Here is a 16826-nt window from a genome sequence, read left to right as displayed (position 1 = left end):
AAGATTGTCCGGTGAATAACAAGAATGTAGTTAATATGCTTGCATAATATTGCAAGAAAAATTGAATTCGTCCATTTTGGTTTAATTAAAGCACTGCTTTTCTCCGAAAGCCACCGTCCATCTAACGCTGTATGGTCCAAAACAGGAAATGAAGTCCTTTTTCAGCCTCCAGGGCGTTCAATAGGACGACGACACATCTAGAAATAAACTACATTTCCCTACTAGCAGTGGGCGGAGTTTTGCGTGTGGTTTTGACGTAAGGCGGAGTCGCCCACTAAACTAGTTGAGAAGCAACAAGTTGGCTGGGCCAGTAGAGCTGTTGCGACTACCCCAAGCTTTCAAGTCCTGCAGGTGGCCAATGCTGATGAATGAAAATGCGTTTACCCTCGCCACCCACATTGCACCTTGTTGACATGGACACAGTGGAATAATTCTTTGAAGAAGACAAACAAGCCATACGTGACTTTGTGACAATCTTTTTTTCTTTTTGTGGGCTATGCACAAACTGCGTGCGTCACTCGATCCGTGTTGAACTTTTAATTCAATTTGCAGGGATCCCTTCAAGAATGGCGCTGGCCAGGTTCAGCAAAATACTTCGTCTGCCTACTCTTGATATCAAAAAGAAAACCAAACAATACGAGCACGTCCACCGGGATGTCAATCCAAGTGACTATTGGGATATTGTGGGCGAACTGGGCGATGGTGCGTTTGGAAAAGTCTACAAGGTAATGTATGAACACCCCCAAATATAGTAACAAGTTGTTTTGGGCACTTTGAAAACGTGTTCTTTATTTCTGTGAAACGCATTTGAGTCCGGCATTCAACTGATTGGAAAACCCTTGACACCTGTCAAAAGACTTCAATGACATTTTTAAATACACACAGCAATTAAGTGTTTCTGGAAGGGGGTGCAACCAGTTGGTTATTTCTTGATGATATTGCGAATGCACAATTGAGAGAATTAAGTGATTAGATGACGTGTTCGGAAGCAACATCACAGTCTTCCAAAATTGCAATGATTGTACTTTGTGACGATGCGACTTTTCACCTAAGGAGGAATCAGTATAATTTTTTAATGTGGATCTAGAACTTTTCTGGCTGTCATGGCTTTCATATTTTCCTTTGGTTGTCATTGAATAATACACGACTGAGTAATAATCAGGAAAGTTCAAAACTGTAAGGAAGGTGTATATCAGAATTATTCCGCTGGGACTTTTCAATTTGAAATGACCTTCCGATATATTCAACATGCTCTTCTTTTCCCCACCTCAGTAATGTTTATTTTTTTGCCTTGTCACATATTTTGCTTATGATACTTTTTCAAGCATGTACCTTTTCCTGATGTTTCCATAACAAACAAGACCAACAAGTTTCACTGATGTTTCGAGTAACAGCAGTTCCACACACACAATGGGTTTACCTTTTTTTTTTTTAAATCAACTTCCCATTCAGTCACCCTCCCTGCCCCTTCCTTGTTCTTGAATCCTGGTTAAATCCAGCTGTGGGCAAATTGAAAGCACTCTTGGATCCATTCCTTTTGTGCACAAGCAGTAGAACTTTGGCCTTGGTTTAATCTGAATGTGTTTGCCCAACTAGTTTTCCCCATATACAAGCCACCACTGTCTGTCTACTGCCCAGTCGAGTACAGTGGACGTCTTTGACCTTTCAGAAGTCTGCGTTGAAGGAGTGGTGCTTTACTGGAAGTCAATATTAAAGGACAAGTGACATCACTTTTTTGTTTCCTAACTGACATCAGAAAAACGTTTTATAGCATCTAAAATACCCAAAACATGCAGTATGATATTTTAGTCAAGCGCAAAACACCAATAAAAATGACTTAAAGTGTCCAAAAACTACTTCAAATTGAACCCGGAAGTGGCCAGTTTCAGAAGGTCCCACCCCCAGCCAGTTATGAATATGATTCAAATAGTTCTGAAGAGGAAAGCATACATAACTGGATGTATAACAAGAAAGCATCTTCTCCGAATCAGAAGCCATTGTTTTGATTCTCGAGCAATGCAAGACGTCTTGGCGTGACGTCACGAACTGGGGACGGGACTTTCTGAAAATGCTCAATTTTTTTGCAGATTTTGGACACTTTAAGTCATTTTTATTGGTGTTTTGCATTTGAATAAAAATATCATACTGCGTGGTTTGGGTATTTTAGATGCTATAAAACGTTTTTCTGATGTCAGTTAGGAAACAAAAAAGTGACGTTGGTTGTCCTTTAAGGGGGTGCTTTGAACTAGCTGAGAAAAAATGTCCTTCTCAATACTCGAGTTTTCTTGACCTGCAAGTCTTTGTGAATTGGAATAAGAGGTCAGTTGTCATCTGTCCCTGTAGTGTTTGTCCTTTATCATCAGGCCATGTCTCAGCTGTTTGTTTTGCATGAGTGGATAGCAGCTTCCAACACCCGTAGCTGTCAGATGGTGAATAGGAACATGTGATTGTAAAAAGAGGAAGTGCACACACGCTTTCGGACGTCTCACTTTCTATATGAGAGGAAAGGAAGCTGAATTAGTGAAATTCACTGGGTACATTTTAACTAGCTGTGAAGCCGACATGCTAACCAGTTGATAAAAAATGTTACATACGAATGTTTTGAATGTCTCTTCAATGTAAACACGCTGGCCATTTAACCACTTGTATGTTATGTTAATTAAGCTATATCTCCATACTCACACTGTTAATTAAAAAAAACAACAACATTAATTTGTCCACTCTCTGGTCCTGGGACTTATATCTCAACTACAGTTAATTTTTATTTTATTTTTCCCCATTCCTTTGAAACTTTGAGTAGGCTTGCAAACTTGCATTCATGGGCGGAGAGGCATTGGTGTCAAGTGAAACTGAAAAAAAAGTTTCCCATTACTAATTAATGAGCCACGTGCCACTTAGCCCATTTCCCTGCTGTCGCTGTCCCTTCAAGTGTTTCCATAAACACGTGCAAGCACTCATTCATGCCACCCCCAAGAAAAAATGCACTGCAGCTCCAGGTTCATCCAAATTTCAATTTAGCCGTCACTGCCTCAAATGAAAGAGACATTTTTCTCATCGATGCTACGGGGTGGAGACTTCCTCTTATGAAGTCACACACCAAGTTTAGTTAACTTTATGCTAAATTTATGACAAAGCTATGCATCTCATGTGAGGTCATCGGCAGCGTTGTGTTTAATCTCAGGAGCCAGCTCGGCCCGCTGTCACTGATAAGAAACTGCATGCAAACAGCATGCAGGGTGTAGGCACATCATACGGGGAGTCCCCACATTTCGTATTGTTTCCGGCGCTTTTTGGGTTGTGGTCCCACGCCTCTGACGAAATGGACGTCCTTGCTCTGAAGTTTTATGGTGGTCATGCATGGAGCACCGACCTTTCCGCTGAACAATGCGATCATGCAAAACTTGCTGCCCATTACAGGTACAAAAAAGCACAATCGCCCCAGAGTTGTCCAGCGATGACAGTCGGTTGAAGTATACAGTGTACAGTTGAAGCACCCACTGCTGTGTAATGTACTTCACACCCAGTTAGTTCCCTTCTGTCAATGCTTTAACTCATGCTTTTGAGTCATTTGGCAGGTAAGTCAAGAGAGCAACTGTTTTGCTGCTGGGTTTAAAAAAAACACATCTTTCCGTGCACCCTCCCAGTGCAACAGAACAAAGTGACTCTCTCATAAATAACATTGTTTATGAGTTGGCTCAATGACATCCCTTGACATTATGCAAGCATGTGAAGTCATAGGTAGAAGTCGGGCTGGACGATGAACCGATTTATTTGTCTCATTGTAGTATGGCGCTCAGAATTATGAATCATTTCCAATGTGTTTCAAGGCAAACCTGTCCCCCCTGACGCAGTTGTCATACCGATTTGGTATGGGGATACCAAATCATCTTTTGCAATGTTTGATTACTGGCTGTGGTGCAGACTACGCCAGATAGACAGTCTATGCACAGACAGATGTTCCGAAACAAAAGATGCACCATGTGGCATACAATGAGTGAGGTCATCAGGCTTAGAGGTAGGGCTCTCTCGATGTGTCGGAGAATTCCAAACAGGAAAAACAAGAAGTGGGAAGTCTCCGTTAAGGCGTGAGATTTAAAACATTTTTCTTGGTCTGCGTTGTCATTTAAGTACCATCACTGATGACAATTTATGTTTTTTTTTGGGAATTACTATACTTTTTCTTTTTTCCCCCCATTGTCAAACCCATCCCAAGGTTGTTCCCCTGGAACATGACAAGAGCAATTGATGAAGAGAAAGCTGACATTTGGCAAGATTGAGTAACTACATGTTGCTCTTATCGCCGTGGAATCCAGACGCGAGCAAAGATATATTAAAGCGTGATCGTGTGAAACATTTTATTAATTTTTTTTTGGCGTGCCTTTGTTGGGGGAAAAAAGGAGCTATAAACAGAGCTCTGACGTGACACGCGTACAGCAATTTCTCTCATTTGTCTACATTGGCACACCCTTTTCTGTGTAAGAGCTACAGCATGACACTGTATCTTCCATCAGCAGCTACAATTCCACAATTATGTATTGTTTTTAAGTAAACAATAGCATAAAGGCTAATGTTTAACAAGAACCTAGCTTAACTTTCTGTACGCCCCCTATGTGACCAAGCATTCCACAGTTATGCACTTGACGTCACACTAATTTGAAGTGGCCTTTCCCAGTCATTTCCTCTGTAGAACTTGTATACAATTTATAAATTATAAATTATAAATAAATTATAAAAATATTTATATAATCCATGTAAACAGACACATTTACCTCCCTTACTTGTAAGGATCCCAATTGGAAACTGCAGGGGTGGTCAACGAGAGGGCAAGGAAGTTTGGTGATTTTTACACTCCCAAAATTACATTGTGTTTAAACACCTTAGTTTTATTGAAAGTGAAAGAACGATCTACCTGATACGCAATGCCTCACAGATCCTAGATTCCTACTGGTAATTTATCACAGTCACTGCGTTGCGGGTCGTTTCTGAAGTGGGGCTGGCTAACAGAGTGCCGATATCTTCACAGAGGAGTGAGCATCTGGCGTCTCAGTGTTTACTGTTTCGAGCCTTGTTAAGCGAGTTACTGACAGTTGGTTGGTTGGAGCACACGTCCTGTTGACTCACACCTTAGGTTGCCCATTGATGGCGGCCGTTCTGTGCACACACTGGATGGCCAAACAGTACATGCGATGGGTGAAGATGTGTGACCCCTGACTGTTGATTCAGATGTTTTCCCACAGCTCCTGTCAAACGGAGACATTAGAAGTCAATTGGTTGTTCAGTCTGTCAGCTTCCTGTAGCTTACTGGGGGACCAAATGCAATTGATTTTTTTTTTTGCATATGCAGCTTGTCTTTTTTTGTATGCACAGACCTCAAGTGACAGTTTTATTTGTGTTTGAAACAGTCATCAAAATCTCAATGTGATATAAAATCAATATATCCTTTCTCAAAATTCAGTGAATATTGGTAACCTTTCCTGGTATGTTATTTCATCAAAAATCAGTTTACATTTATATTTTGTGCAACAACTATGGAAAACCCACCTCACAAACAATTGGAAGAGTGCAATGTCATCTTCATGTCCATGTGTTTCTATTTTAATAAAGACTTCCTATAGCCTGTTTGTTTTTCAGATTGGGAGCTAAAGATAGACCCGTTTACACTTTTGTGTTCCTATTGTGAATTTGTAACGCTCATCTCATACAGAGTCCTTTGTAATGTGCACCAGGCCTGCAATAAGGACACTGGCGTTCTGGCTGCAGCCAAAGTGATCCAAACCAAATGTGAAGAAGAACTGGAGGACTACATGGTGGAGATCGAAATCCTAGCCAAATGTGACCACCGCTACATTGTCAAGCTTCTGGACGCCTACTATTACAACAACCATCTCTGGGTAGGTAACACCGACACTTATCTGCCCCCTTCCTCTTTGCAGAAAGAGCACAATAGAAATCTAAACAAAAACGTTGCGCGCCTGTTGACAGGATGTTCTCGGCGCCCTGAGACTGACTGGATGTATTCGGGAAACATGTCATCAAAGCTTGATTTCTCCTATGAGATTTGGTCTGTTCAAAGTGAAGGACAGCAATAGAGAAAGTTTTAAGCCCTTGGGTGCCATAATTTAACTGAGGTGACCCCTGCCCGCCCCTGATGTTACTGCAGGAATGTGTAATTTTCTGCTCTTGAGCTATTTTCCCCCAAGTACGACTTGTCAACCCCCTATTTAATCTCTAGGTTCTTCTGACCAAGGGAAAAAATGACCTCAGGCTGTACTGCGACCTTGAGTATTCTAGGAATTGCTCGCCAGCCAAAAGACTCTAGATTGCTGTCAGAGTAAATGTAGCGCCACTCAAATACAAATGTGACACCAAACCAGGTTTTCCTTTGCCGAAGTGCATTGAATAAACGACCTAACCACATCGCTGATGTGTGTCAATGTTTTCAATAGTACATAGTAAATTAATTGCAGCTACTTTCCACTAAAAATACACAAACACAGCTGTGACATAGCCCCCAAGATTGTCATGTTGTCATGGTTTTTTGTTGGCCATACTTAGAATTCCTAAGATCACTCTTACTGTCCCCTTACAGACACTCCCAAACAGTCAGAACTGGACTCAGTGCAACAGTTTGTACAACAAACATTCTTGCCTGCCTACTCAAGCCAATTTGCATGTGCTGTCCCGCTTCCAGCTGTGACACAAAAATTCCCTTAACCTATTCCCACTTTATATCTTGTCCCAGACCTTGTCTTGTCTTGATCTTCTATCATGTTTCGTTGCGGGCTTTTTCAAAACATTTACTTTTAAGTGTTTGCATATTAAATAAACTGGATAATGGCGACAAAAGCAAGTTGTCGAATAAAAGGCCCTTGAAGAACCATAAAAGTGGATGCTACATTCCAGCAGTTGCCAAGTAGCGTTGCGGTGACAGTAGTGGTGTAATCATCAAATCCATAAACATTCCAGCTGTTTCTCAGTTGTATACAATTCTTGTCCATAAAGAGCTAACGATTTGTCAGTCCCCGGCAGTGAGAAAAGCTGAAAGTGATTTAAAACTATTCCTGTTATGGATCCTTGGTATCATTAGCGGTACACAATGTTAGTAACTTGTGAAATCCATTCCAGGAAGAAAATGCCTTTTGACAAAATAATGGAATGATTTAATAATATTAAGAGGGAAGAGCGTTAAAATCACCCTAGGTCTCCCCACAACAATGAAGTGAACACAAATATTGATAGTCAGGTGCGTTCTTAATTCAGCACTTGTTTATAATGTACTTGGACATCATATTGGGACGGTTGCGTTGCTTGATTCTGTTCCTGTCTGTGGTTGCTCCGTTTGCTCACTGCTGCACTGTGGCACAGGCTGCGGTTGCTAGGAAACTTAATGACATTGCAGTTCCTCAAATGAAGACATTATCTTTTGTCTTTGCTGGCACAGCCCGATCGATGTACCTTAAAGGTAAAACAACGCAGATGACAGCACTATTCATGCAATGAATGTGATCTTCGTTCAATTTAGGCTTGAGGGCCGTTGCAGTCACTCAGTGGCTCTTCGATGGAAGTTTTACTTTCTTTAGAGCTTTCTTTGCACACGGGGTGGGAAAATCGCAGAGCTGTGATAAGGAGAAGGGACACTACTACGTCAGCAAAAGCCTACCAGTTTTTAGATTTTCTAGACTTTGACTTCAAATGAAATGGAAGTAAACAAAAAGGGACAATAGCTTCTTCGAATTATACGTATATGGTGATTGACATTAAATGTAAATCAGTTTAATTTGCAAGTGGACTGTACGTAATGTTCCAGCCCATTGTAAAAATGTTGCCAGGCCAGTCAGGGAACATGCTTCACCGCTACTTGACAACTTCCCCAGGATCTTAAGTGTGAACGCTATTAAACGTTTGGCTCAGTCTTGTGTTGAGACTGAAACCAAATCCTCGGTAATCCATGGCCTTTTAGGAGCAAATCACATGTACACCGCACAGAAAGCGAGGCGGTAGAAATTGTATTGAGCAAACTTTAGGGTTGTTTTAGCTTAGTTAGCCTTTTTTTTACTCCTCCCAGCCCTATTGGGCTTTTGTATTCATATTTTTGGGGATTTCTGTTAATCTCAATGTAAGTATTATTGAGACTAAAACATATTAATCCCCGTCATATCCTTCGGTACAATGTTAAATATTTCTATTTTGTCGTCTCCCTTAGGACAAATTTGTCAAGAATGTGTCAAATGATAATCTGAGTACGGTGAGAACATGGATGACGCATGACTGTGTAACACCCACGATTTAGCCATCATAATAAGATGTAAATGAAACTTAACTGATGTTGGTTGCACACTGCAACCACTGAAGTGTGGGATACCCAAACCTGGATTCATTTGACAGTTTGACCTTTAGTGCAGTGTATGTGCTCATTTCGTGGAGTGTGGGACTGGAGGCATGCGTCCTTTGTTGCATTGCATCAACTTCCTTTTCATACATGCACTTTTTTTCTCATCCATAGTGAAACTCCACACCCCTTGCGGATTGTTATGCTTTGAAAGTTTCGTCATACCGACGGCGTGATGCATGCAATGAGCTCATGTCCCGGGTATTGGAGCATCGCATTTTGGTTATTTTGTATCCGCAGCATGGGAATGGCATTAAAAGTGGTGCTCATCAGAGGTCAAGAGAGAAACTAAGAGAATGCTGTTGTTCTCCCTTTAATTTAATTTAAATATAAATAAATACATGTCAACTGTTTAATAGTTCCAACCGACATTATAAAAATTAACCTCTCCTGATAGAATTAATATCGAGGTGGGATTAGCGTTTTAGGTTGACCGTGGAATGATCAATGAAAAGTCTATTTCACAACTTTTGTCCCTATAGTACACAGTTTGTGTGTGAAAAACTGTAAGGGGGAGAGGAAATGAAAGATGCTTTTTTTTCGAGGTTACTGTTGGCCAACAAGACATCAATTTAGGGAGTGTCCTGGTTTTTTTTTTCTTCTCTTCTTCCTCCTTTCTCCCCCCTGTAGTTTGACTTTGCAGTTAAACTGCTATTATGCTGCATATGTGGCCCACATAGTTTGGTTGAAATTTTGCTCTCAAGTCTCTGTGTTTATTCTCGTACTTCTGCCATATTGTTTTGTCTTGACTCCCTGGCTTGCGCTCAGTGCGGAAAATGGAAAAGTTTGACAGTTTTCATGTACTTGAAATTGCTTCAATAGTTTTGTATCAGGATGCGCCGATGATAGAGAACAAATTGTCACTTGGTGTCAATTTGGCGTCTGACGATAATTTAGGGGTGATAAATTTGCAAAAAGACTTTGGGTATAACTAAAAAATATTGAATAATTCTGATTATCATGATAGCACAAGTCCCAATCCTATACGTCTGTACTATAGTCAGAATAAAAATGCTCTGATAATTCCACGCTACTTTAGTTTCCGAAACCACGTGGCTCACTGAGCTATTTGCTGCTCCGCTCCAGCAAGGACAGTCACCCTTCGATTAGCAAGCCGCAACGGGGTAGGCGGTAAACGACTGGCATGTCGAGAAATAAGCAGTGGTGTGGTAATGGTTGTATTTTATAACTTGTGGTATTCTACAGAAGCAGTCTTGTAATTCTTTTTTACCCACTTTATTTTACAGCGAGTAACGCACTGAGATAATGGCATCCATATTCATATTTCTTTCTGCACTTTTTTTATCATCTTTTCCGTAGCGCTAGCTCGCGCTCAAATGCCATGTCACTGCTGTGCATTGCGTCACAGGCTAGATTTAAGCGAAACATGTGGCAGGTTTTTGTTTCCCCAAAATCCATTCACTATCCATTGTACATTTGACAAATAAATATTTCTTCCCTCCCTAGATATTGATTGAGTTCTGCCCAGGAGGAGCTGTGGATGCTACGATGCTAGGTCAGTCACCCCTTTTGTTCTCTGCACTCGCCTTGTTTTTTCAGTGTTTTTGTCCACAATGCTTTTAAAATGAATTTGGCATTCAGAGAGAAGCACAACCAGCAGACACAGCGGAGTCATCTGCTGTGGGAAAACCCTCCGTGTGTTTTCACAAGTCTAATCCATGTCCTTATATCTGCATGTAGCTAACTAAACACGCTTTCTCTTATCCGGAATTCACAACGCAGCAACACCTGTGTGAAGTTTTAGTCCCTGCGCGACCTTTTGGTAATCTTCTCTTGAGTGGAATTCTCACGGTGGATCAAGCTACATGAACTCATTCCCTGCCAGACGACATTTTCACTCAAATTTCAAGACCCACAGAATATTAAATTTTAGGACTACATTAACATTCAATTCAGCGTACGAAACCTTAGAATCTCTTCTTTCATCAGAAAAAAAGTTAATTCCTACATTCAAGATGGCGCCGCGAGAGTGGCTGCCTTTCCAGCAGCTCCTGTATTTTGTTTTTCCACTTCTTTCTTTCCTCTCCTCTTCCTTTCATAACTTTGCTGCTGCGTTACTTCCAGATAGAGTGAACGCTGGCGTGAATAGCTGCCGCTGCTCACTCGCATAAAAAATCCTGTGACTGTAAAGTGACCTTGAGTTTTGAAAGGCGCTTAGAGGTTAAATGTATTATCATTATTACAGTATATGGGTCGAAAAGTTCGTAAGGCAAGGTGTTCGTAAACCGAGACCCCACTGTATATTATTATTATTATTATTATTATTATTATTATTATTATTATTATTATTGTTGTTGTGCCGATGACCATTTTGTGTTTGGGAGCCTTTTACTGAGCGATTTGCTTGTTCTGTAGCCACAAAGGTACATATGTCTTCTTGTGCCGGTCCCAAGCCCGGATAAATACAGAGGGTTGTGTCAGGAAGGGCATCCGACTTAAAAGCTTGGCCAAAACAAACATGCGGATCAAACCTCTAAAGATGGAGGACACTGATTTGCTGTGGCGACCCCCTTGAAGGGAAAAGGCGAAAGGAAAAGAAGAAGATATGGGTCTGGAGTTATCTGAGCTTGAAATGGGGCGGCAGTCCAAAATACAATACAATACAATACATATTGATCTATATAGTGCTTTAACAACAGCTAAAGCTGTAACAAAGCGCTTACATTGACAAAAGGCAAATCCGACCCTCTCATTGAAAGGAAAAATATTGACAGAGGTCTGACCAGCGCTTTTTCGGCAGCCGCGCGCAAAAAAAAAAAAACAAATGAATTTGGGAGTGTCGCTCCAATGGCACACTTTTCAATTCATGAATGGCAGCGAATGAGTTAAGATTTGAATTTGCAAAGTCGGCATCCGTTTAACACTTCACTCGACATCCTTCCTTGTTTTTAACTCTCATTTCCACCTTTTCCTTTGATCAGAGTTGGATCGAGGACTGACTGAGCCCCAGATTAAGGTGATCTGCCGGCAGATGCTGGAGGCTCTCGCCTACCTCCACAGCATTAAGATCATCCATCGGGACCTAAAGGCCGGCAACATCCTCCTCATGCTGGATGGCGACATCAAACTCGGTGAGGGTGTGCTTGGCACTCAAATGTTCTATTTAGAGACTTCCTTTCCCTGCTGAGGCATGTTGGGGGATTTTCGAACGATCCGTGCTACTGCACGCAATTGTTATGTTGTTGTTCCATGAAGTACATCGTGGACCTAGAAAGCTTTGGCATGTATTATGCACATTCCTCATGAACCATGACATGACTGTGTTGTGCCACCTGAAATATTTCAATATGTTGACTTGTATCTTGTTGAATTCATCCATCATCATTGATCAATTTACTGCGCTACACTTTTTGGATTCTCACCATTCAACCCCTGGCTCACCCCGAGCCAAAACATACTATGCAAATTTATGCAAACCCAGTGACGAGCATACCAAATTAAAAATAACTCCATCGCTAATTGGAAACTGGATTTAAATAACATCATTGCAGATTATGACTTACACGGTTGCCATTTGTGCACACCAACAACCAACAACTGAATCGGATCAATGTGTGGGAAAAACGTGTGCTTGTTTTTATTCATTTATTTATTTATGTGGACATTTTTGACAATGACATTCTTTACATTGCCTTGGTCAAGTTGTGAATGTGACTCGTTGGCCAGCATCTCATGTTTAACCCCCGCCCCAGGAAAACAAAATAGACAGGGAGTGGTTTCAAGGCAGTACATTGGCATTTTTAGCGACAGACATAAAACGTTGAAGCTCGTACATTTGTTTTTCAATGTAAACAAATTCATACACATGTGTATTTTTAGAAAAGGCAGAAACTCCCAATGGATCTCTTCTCTTTTAATTCTTCTAGTAAAACTGGCTTTACCTGCTGTTGCTCTGCAGTGTGGCAAGTTCTTAATTACCATTACTGTGATGTTACATCAAAAATGAACCAAGGTGCATTCGAGTTACACAACTTGTGGATTACAGTCATTCAATTTTTTTTTTAATTCAGGCACTACTTTTGATTCTCATAAGATTTTTTTTCCATTTTAGCCATTGTATCATGGCTTCTTATTTAGTTGTTACATTTGATATTGGCCGTTACTTGTCTTACTCCTCATCACATTGACTCATTTCCAACCTTTACCATTTTGTCGCCGGACAACCAATTTTGTGTTGTTCACTCATGTCATGAAACATACTTGGGAAAACACTCCCCGCTTGCTGAATCGCTAACTGAAACACGACACGTCATCGGTCAAAGAAAGTGACGTGATAGGAGAAGAAATCCTTTACAGGTGTATTTGCCCTTTTAACTGCCAAACTTGTTACACTTGACAACATGACCTCAAGGAAGTCTTGTTGGATGGTAGTCAGAAATCTAATCATCCTAAAAGAACTGGAGACAACCCCAGACGTGTCCAATTTTACTGGACGGTGCTCATTAAGGATATCTGCCTCCAAACTCAGGCCAGTCGTCAGGAAGAAAAATGGAAGTGGACCTTTGATTCTGTTTTAATACGTGAAGGATACTGAAATGCCCCTGACGTCATATAATTGAACACAATTATTTTATTTTACACTTGTATGACCATTACTGCTATTAATTTATTCACTGCCAGACGATGTGCAAAAAGTGAGTCCAGTGCCGGGGAATTATCATGTCTCAACTCCTTTTTGAGCTCATCTGGACGGCACTAATAGCAGTTATTCAATGCCAGGGCTGCTCACACTTTTTCAGCATGGGAGCTACTTTTAAAAGGACCAAGTCAAAAGGATCTACCCATTATATTGACATATGCAAAAATCTGTCCACTCCAGTGCCAGGGTTTTTGTCATTTTCACTCAAATTGCATGACCCTCAGAATATTGAGTTTTAGGACTACATAAACATTCAAGACAGGGTTAGAAACCTAAGACGCTCTTCTTTCATCTTAAAAAAGTTAATTCCTAAATTATAAGGGTCTGGAGTTATGTGAGCTCGAAATGGGGGCGACCGTACAAAATACAATACAATATATGCATATTGATTTATATAGTGCTTTAACAACAGCTGAAACTGTAACAAAGCGCGAACATGGACAAAATGCAAATGTTGCCCCCTTGTGGAATGGAAAAGCATTACCAGAGGTCTGACCAGCGCTTTATCGGCACAAGCAAGAAAAACCAAAACCCGAACAAATTCAGGAATGCCGCTCTACATCACATTTTTCAATTTTAACTCAAAACTGACAAGTGAATACATTCGGGAATGGCAGGGAATGAATTAAATGCTATTTCTAGTTCATGTTTTATGATAGACATTCCACAGCATATTGTCTAAATAAGCTAGATCGGTTTGCAGATGGTAAAACAAAATGTTTTTGGTGTTTTCTAGCTGATTTTGGTGTGTCTGCCAAGAACACCAAAACCCTCCAGAGAAGAGATTCTTTCATCGGCACACCATATTGGTGAGTAACTTTTTTTTGTTCTGTTCAGACATTGCTGCCTTGTAACGTGAACAGTTCAAAATGTCGCCTCTTGGGAATCCTTGTGATGTTTTATCCACACGTTTTCCATTAGACTATGAAAAGCGTAAGCGCGTTCCCTCGTCTTCACCTGAACAAACTGGCAGCGTCCTTTGAAGGTTTAAGTGGCATATTGTTAACAACAGGGTTCTTCCCAGTGATTGCATGTGGCAAAGTCAGTCATTACCAACACAGGCTAAGCATTCATTAAGAAAGACCTGCCTAAATTGAGCAACTACGCGGCTTAAGAATTAGATTTGCTTTCAAGGTACTTAATATGCCACCACGCTCACTCCAAATCTTGTCTGTCTGTCAGGATGGCCCCAGAGGTGGTGATGTGCGAGACCATGAAGGATGCTCCGTACAACTACACGGCCGACATCTGGTCCCTTGGGATTACGTTGATTGAACTTGCTCAGATTGAACCGCCGCACCATGACCTCAACCCCATGAGGGTGCTGCTGAAGATCACCAAATCGGAACCACCCTCACTGGATCAGCCAAGCAAATGGTGAGCAAGTCGTCCACAACCAAGCACTTTAAAAACCAAATTGACAACTCCAGTATGTCATTTTTAAAAATGTACTGTTATTAACTCATTCACTGCCAGACGTGCAAAAATGTGTCCACTCCAGAGTTTTTGTCATTTTCATTCCAAACCCAAAACCCACAGAATATTGAGTCTTAGGACTACTTAAACAGTCAATGCGGCATAATAAATATTAGACTCTCTTCTTTTACCAGAAAAAAGTTAATTCCTAAATGATATGGGCCTGGAGTTATATGAGCTTGAAATGAAGGCAGCTGTCAAAAATACAATGCAATACATACATATTGGTGTATGTATTGCATTGTATGACTTCTACTGAGCGTATTTTAATAAGATTCCACAGCATATAGCTAGATTTTACGTTTTAAGACTCGCTCTGAATATTCAGGAAGTCTTGTTCTTGAGTTGGTGATGAGTCCGTACGTGACGTCATGAAAGGACCGCCCCCTGACCGTAAAAAAGACGCATTGTAGCGTCCTTCCATCACGTCAATGTATTTTGCTGTACATGTATGGTCTGAGAACCGTGTTGCACCCAAAAGCCGCCAGAAGAGGGAGTCCAAGCTCCATATAAGGAATTTATCAGCCTGTGGAAGCGGAGGTGGCCACTGGAGGTCGCCAATTTGTGCCTCTTTTCTGATGATCCATTGTTGCCCCAATGTTGCCTCACAATGGCATGGAATAAATTCTTTAATCGATTGCAAACATGTATGCTTTCCTCTTCAGAACTATTTGAATCATATTCATAACTGGAGGTGTAACAAGAAAGCATATTCTCCGAATCTGAAGCCATTGTTTGGATTCTCCAGCAATGCAAGACGTATTCGCGTGATGTCACGAACTGGGGGCAGGACTTTCTGAAAATGCCCAATTCGCAGCTCAATTTTTTGCAGATTTTGGACATTTTTACTGGTGTTTTGCATTTGACTAAAAATATCATACTGCGTGTTTTGGGTATTTCAGATGTTATCAAACGTTTTTCTGATGTCAGATAAAAAAACAAAAAAGTGACGTCGGTTGTCCTTTAATAAAGTTTCACTCTTTAGCACCAACAGACACCTTATACTCTCTGACCTCAAGTAAATTAAAGCCTTAGGCTGCTTTTATGAGGGTATATGCTATTTTCACTTTCTCCTCTCGCGCATCACAAGTTAACTTTTCCATTCAGTGACATTGGACCTCAAAGAAAAAAAAATGATGAAAAGCGACCTTTGCGTCTTTACGAGCCGAGATTCACAACAGTGCTTTCACACCTGTGCCAAAAGTGGACTCGCAATGCCCCACGCGGGGCAGTCGTTTCCGAAGTTTACGAAGCCCAGCTGTGCACAGGAGAGGAATTTTCACGTGTCAACATGACACACTGTTCTTTTCTGACCACTTTACTATGTTAAGCTATCCTACATGCCTTTCCACTATCCCTTCCGTCAATTTTTCATCACTTCTCTTTGTTTATATTCTGTGACTGTTTTCACAGGTCGCAAGAGTTTAATGATTTCCTCAGGAGATCTTTGGATAAGAACCCAGAGGCCCGTCCGACTGCAGTTCAGCTCCTTGGGGTGAGGCAAGACGCATTACACAGACAATGTTACACACACTGATGTTCAATGACAACAAATGTTGATTGCATCATTTATGTTGATCTGATCAGAGTTGGGATGGGACAAATTATAAGGGCTACCAGAGTATAAGGTGCACCCCTAATGAACTTTTTCCACATGCACCTTATATGTTGAAAAAGTACAGTTTTGTATTCAGTGGTTAGGAACGCTCTTTACATCTTTAGATACCATATATTCCGGTGCATAAGGTGCACTGGAGTATAAGACGCACCCCCAATGAATTGTGTATTTTGAAACTTGTTCCATATACTGTATAAGGCGCACCGGACTATAAGGTTCACAGTCAATGAATGAAAAATATAATATATAAATATATAAAATATTTCAAAATATAAGGCACAGCACATAAGGTGTAGTAGAGGCCTATTGTGTCTCAATATTACTTCACATATAAGGCGCACCTGCGGATGAGGCGCAGGGTCATTTTTTTGAAGAAAATCAAGGCCTTCAAGTGTGCCTTATACACCGGAAAATACGGTACATTATATGGACATGTATAAGGATGCCTGGGTAGTTGAATTGAATGCAGAACAAAAAGAATCTGTTTTGTGGCTAAAATAGCCTCTTAAATGCTCTTTTTTTACAGCCCAAAAACTTTTTTTTTTTTCATCAACACTCAGGCTTTCTGGCAAGGAACCATTCAAAACAAATATTTTTGTTCACTCGGTTGCATACAAAATGTCACCACGTCTTCATTAAGAAAGCTGATATGACTCGTCTCTGCCAAATCGCTCGGTTTGGTT

The 16826-nt window shown here is 40.8% G+C and overlaps 1 protein-coding gene across 1 annotated transcript in view; it reads left to right on the top strand.

Annotated features, from left to right (window-relative positions):
- The first annotated feature begins 310 nt into the window (after window positions 1-310).
- Window positions 311-16826, top strand: part of stk10 (serine/threonine kinase 10) — a 31876-nt gene continuing 15360 nt past the window's right edge. The window contains exons 1-7 of the mRNA XM_089017207.1: window positions 311-725; window positions 5727-5891; window positions 9857-9905; window positions 11332-11481; window positions 13786-13858; window positions 14232-14426; window positions 15939-16020. Of these exons, the coding sequence (XP_088873333.1) occupies window positions 567-725; window positions 5727-5891; window positions 9857-9905; window positions 11332-11481; window positions 13786-13858; window positions 14232-14426; window positions 15939-16020 (873 nt within the window). The 5' untranslated portion in view covers window positions 311-566. The remainder of the gene's footprint in view (window positions 726-5726; window positions 5892-9856; window positions 9906-11331; window positions 11482-13785; window positions 13859-14231; window positions 14427-15938; window positions 16021-16826) is intronic.

This window comes from Hippocampus bargibanti, linkage group LG16, assembly GCF_051943395.1.
Source record: "Hippocampus bargibanti isolate YZ-2025 linkage group LG16, ASM5194339v1, whole genome shotgun sequence".
Taxonomy (NCBI): Eukaryota; Metazoa; Chordata; class Actinopteri; order Syngnathiformes; family Syngnathidae; genus Hippocampus; species Hippocampus bargibanti.
This window is presented reverse-complemented; position numbering and strand designations above follow the sequence as displayed.